Below are 5295 nucleotides of genomic sequence, written 5' to 3'. Positions count from 1 at the left end.
TTCTTGTTATTCCATGGATCTGACATACTCTTCTTTCATCTTTCTCTGTTTTATGGTTCATGTAATTGATTGGATTAGACTGATAATCTCCTAATCTCCTAGTTTGTAATCTGGCCCACCTGTTCCATTTGCCATGTGCTTACTGTATTCACAAGCCCATGAATTAGGGTTTTTATACTAACACAGTGTTCACATTCATTGTGAAATGTAATGACTGCTTTACATGGTCTTTATTTGATCAGATCTCTAACTGTTACAATTATTAACTGACACATCATATGATATTGCATTCCAGAGAAAGTTGGTTAGGTTAACGAGGACTAAATTCTAATGCATTCATATTGATCAATGGCTTTAGTTGGTTCATCGAATGAATATTTACAAGATAGGCAATTGTATTTTATCATGTACTCAGATAGGCAATGTTAAGGAAAACAATTAAATGTGCATAAACCTTTTTTTTGGGTATTTTCTCTGCAATAATTTCACACTGACACACAGTGTTTTAAATAATTGTTCTTTCAGTGCTTAGTGACTTTCTAAAATCTATAGTTTGCCTAGCATCACATGTATGAAGCAATAATATGGTTTATGCATTCCCTTCTGTATTTATGTCACAGAAGCATTTAATATTCAACTACAGTTGGCAAGTCTATGTATTAAGAATCAAAGGAGAAAACGAACTACAGTTGTGAATACAGAAGAAATTATTTAGGTAAATAATCTGCCACTATATTTTAGTTGCAAGACATAGCATTTGATTCTGTTTGTCAATTTCATAAGGGATATATCATGTACATTGCAATTTTTTGATGAGAAAATATTTTTCTTGAGATATGAATATTGAAGATAAACTAATCTGTCCAAGATACTAACAACCAGAGTAAAATTCAGGCTCCTGTTCAGAAGTAACACAAATAGATAATGAATTTGAAATAATCAATATCTCAAAAGGGGAATGTAAAATCTGAAATAATCTTCTGATAAATGTGTGAGGAGCAATGCAAGCATTCATACATAAAACTGACACTATCATTAAAGCAACAATCTATTCAACGCAGCAATCACATCCCTATTCCTAAGGCTGTATATCATGGGATTAAACATTGGAGTCACTATGGTGTAGAAAAGAGACAGCAGTTTGTCAGTTCCTCCCGAATGGTTGGATTTGGGCCTAAGGTAGGTAATGGATGCTGATCCAAAAAATAAAACCACAACCAGTAGGTGTGAGGAGCAAGTGGAGAATGCCTTAGCACGTCCTTGGGCTGTGGGCAACCTCAGAATAGTAAGAACAATTTTGCTATAAGAAGCAAGTATCAGCATAAAAGGGACTACAGCAAACAACATAACCATGACACAGACAGATACCTCATGCACAGAGGTGTCCCCACAGGCTAGCTTGAGAATAGGGGGTATGTCACAGAAGAAGTGGTTGATTTGGTTAGAATGACAGAAATGCAGAGAGAATATCTGCCATGTCTGCCCTACCTGGACTGGCATTCCCCCAAGCCAGGCGCCAGCTGCCAGTTGATGGCACTTCTTTGGGTTCATGACTAGGGGATAGTGCAGAGGGTTGCAGATGGCCACATAGCGGTCATAGGACATCACAGTCAGAAGGAAACACTCTGTTGCTCCAAGCACAAGGAAGAAGCACAATTGGGTGGCACAGCCCAGTAAGGAGATGCTTCTATCCTGAGTCCAAAGGCTGAACAGAATCCTGGGGAGAGTGACTGAAACATAACAGATTTCCAGTGAAGAAAAATGTGCCAGGAAAAAATACATGGGTTTGTGCAGTGCAGGGTCAAGCCTGGTTATTATGACTATGAGGCTGTTCCCAATGAGGACAACCATGTAAATGATGGAGAACAGCCCAGACAGAAACCCCTGGAGGTTTGGAAGTTCAGAAAATCCCAGCAGGACAAACTGGACCACAGTGGAGACATTGTCTTCTGCTTCTACCTCTTCATGTTTCATCTGTGGGAAAGTTTTAGTCAGAAGTACAAAATTAACTTCATTTTCCTTTTGTTTTCTTAAATGTACTAGAAGATGGTTTGTTTTACAAATTCCCAGATACCTATAAGATAAAAGTCTATAACTTCCATGAGGCTGTAATTGTGATGAAGATATTTTTTGTTCCAAAATAAATCTTCATGAATTGTCTTTAGTATTTATTTTTTGGCTGAGGGTTATTAAACATTCCTCCTCTTTCTCTGATATGTCATGCCACTTTAATTTTCTTTTGAACACTCTAAATAGCTAAATCTGAATGTATGTTCAGTTGAAGCAATAATTGTACTTTTTTACTTTTATTTTTCTGTTCTCCCAGCATTGTTTTGTGTATAATGATAAATCCAAAACTAAATTAAATGTATGAGAAAGTATTGTTTAAGACATCTCTATTAATTTTAGGAAGAGGATATTTAATCTTTGAAACAAATTTTTGTACATTTCCAAAGACTGATTTAGCTTTGATATTCTGGATAGTTCATTATGAAAATTAATGATTAATTGTTCAGCAAGTGTAATTCAAAACTATTTAATCTTTAAAACTCTATATTCATTTAATATGTTTATAAAATCAGAAGTCACAGATTTTGTTCAGATATTATAGTATAACTGATGTTGAGAAGGATAATGAGGATCTCAGGAAGGATAGGGGACATTTAATATGATTTTCCTATAGAGAGTAGCTCAATATTCAAGAGGCAATCTAATTAGTATCTGTGGTCAAGGAACTAGTCTTTTCCAGAATGTGGGCCTCTTTATTCAGAATGAGATCTGTTCATACATAAGACATTATGCACATCTCTTCACCTGGATGTTTGCAGATCATTCATATCCTTAACAATGGCTGCTATTCTACTGAGTTCATTGGCTTCATTCACTCAATTCCCTTATTTGTGTATATGGGGTTCAAGCATGAGTGTGTTTGTATGCTATTATTCATTTATATTATGCATGCATTCATTTTTATTTCTTGACCTATATTATAGCTTTATGTTTTCTTCCTTCACCCCCAACCCCTCACTCCCATTATATGTCATTAATCCACATATCAGGGAAAACATTTGGTCCTTGGTTTTTTTGGGATTGGCTTATTTCACTTAGCATGATATTCTCCAAATCCATGCGTATATCTGCAAATGTCATTATATTATCATTCTTTGTGGCTGAATAATATTCCATTGCAATTTTAAGTCCTTTGGGTATTAACTGAGGAGTGGGATAACAGGGTCAAAATGTGGGTCCATTCCAAGTTTTCTGAGGAAACTTCACACTGCTTTCCAGATTGGCTGCACCAATTTGCAACTCCACCAGTAATGTAAAAGTGTGCCTTTTTCACCACATCCATGCCAACATCTGTTATTGTTTGTGTTCTTGATAATAGCCATTCTAATAGGAGTAAGATGAAATCTACTAGACAAAGGATCCAAAAATATACAATGGAGAAAAGATAGCGTGTTCAACACGTGGGGATAGGAAAACTGGAAATCCATATGCAATAAAATGAAATTAAACCTCTATCTCTCACCCTGCACAAAATTCAACTCAAAATGGATCAAGGACTTAGGAATTAGACCAGAGATCCTGCACCAAATAGAAGACAAAGTAGCCCCAAATCTTCCTCATGTTGGCTTAGGATCAGACTTCCTCAACAAGACTCCCAAAGCACAAGAAATCAAAGCAAAAATCAATAAATAGGATGGACTCAAACTAAAAATCTTTTCTTCAGTGAAAGATGCAATCATTAATGTGAAAAGAGAGCCTACAGAGTAGGAGAAATCTTTTCCACACACAATTCAGATAGAGCACTAATCTCCAAAATTTATAAAGAACTTACAAAACTTTACACTAGCTTATTTTTATGTTATATATGCCATTTTATATGACGTATAGTATAGTTTTCCAAAAGTTTTGATTTGCTGAATTCTTGGATAAATTACAAATGAGTGTAATAATTGAAGTAATGCCCAAGACTCAAGTACCTTCCTGGAATTCTGCATTTCAGTGCATGCCTTGTGTGTGAGTGTACATGTGTTTGTGTTTTGGGTGGTGGGTATGTAGGACTTATTTTATTTTCCTTCTCTCTTTCAGACAAAGCCAATCACCTCATTGTTTGCTAATTATGTTGCATATTAATAATAATTTAAATACAAAGGGAATAAATGAAATTTGAATGCATACCTCTAATCTTATTTTGTGGACAGTGGTCAAGAGTTCAGCTTCACAAACAAATGCTAATGGAGAAAGAACAAAGTGCATCCTGAACTTGACCATCTTGTGAAATTTCTCTAGCTGAACATGGGAATGTTAAATAAGAATTTCTTGTTACATCCCCAATATTCCACCAAATATTGAAGTCCTAAGGTTCTTCAAACTTCTTCCAAATTTATACTCTAAATGAAACTTTGATATTACAATATAAAAAGGCACAACTGAGACTCTACGATGACACAAACTCCCAGATGAAAAAGAAGTGGCTTTACTGTGATTATAAGTATGTGAAACTCTACCACAAAGTATTTTATTTTCTGACATAAAAATTTTTAAACATTTACTCTTATATCTAATTAAGCTGACAACTTAATACATGGACAGTGTTTTAGTCAGCTCTTTAGCTCCTTTTACTAAATTACTACACAATTGTAGAAGAGAAAAGGCTTATTTGAGGACTCACAATTTCAGAGGTCTTAATCCATAGAATGCGTGCTCCATTCCTCAGGGCTTAAGGTGAGGCTGAACATCTCAGCGCAAGAGCGTGGCAGAGGGAAGCTGCTCACATCATCAGGAAACAGAGAGAGAGAGAGTCTCCACTCTTCAAATACAAAATATATACGCCAAAGTCATACCCCAATTCCAGTCTCTTCCAGTCACACCCTGGCACTTCAGTTACCACTCGATAAATCCCTGCTGATTGGGTTAAGACTCTTCCACCCAATCATTTCTCCACTGAACCTTCTTGCATTGTCTCACATGTGAGTTTTTCGGGGACACCTCATATCCAAACCATAGCAGACAATTATTAAATCTGCTAATTGAATCATCACTTTATTCTGGACTATCATATATTGTGTGTGCACAGTTGAGTATCAAACCCTAACTTTTAGGAATTGCCATCCTCTTCTTTATCTTTGCTAAATCATCTCCCTCTTTTTAATTGCTTTTTGTACCTTCTAATCTCCTTTGACTCTCATTTCCCTCTGTTCAAGTAGAAGTGTACATTTCTAAACAAAGTAGAACCTATCTTTAAAATATAATAAGCAAGAAACAGCAATATGAGCAGAACTTGTGCTG

General features: G+C 35.7%; 1 protein-coding gene across 1 annotated transcript; it reads right to left on the bottom strand.

The window, feature by feature from the left end:
- Window positions 1-1035: 1035 nt before the first annotated feature.
- LOC306639221 (olfactory receptor 10AG1-like) lies at window positions 1036-1986 on the bottom strand (the record flags this gene model as incomplete). The annotated part of the gene is made up of 1 exon (XM_079102615.1): window positions 1036-1986. The coding sequence occupies exon 1, from the start codon at window positions 1972-1974 to the stop codon at window positions 1036-1038; it is 939 nt and encodes a 312-aa protein (XP_078958741.1). The 5' UTR covers window positions 1975-1986.
- Between the last annotated feature and the right edge of the window lie 3309 nt (window positions 1987-5295).

Source organism: Sciurus vulgaris, assembly GCF_902686455.1.
Source record: "Sciurus vulgaris genome assembly, chromosome: 11".
Taxonomy (NCBI): Eukaryota; Metazoa; Chordata; class Mammalia; order Rodentia; family Sciuridae; genus Sciurus; species Sciurus vulgaris.
Note: the sequence above shows the minus strand (reverse complement) of the source record. Positions and strands in the feature narration are given on the sequence as shown.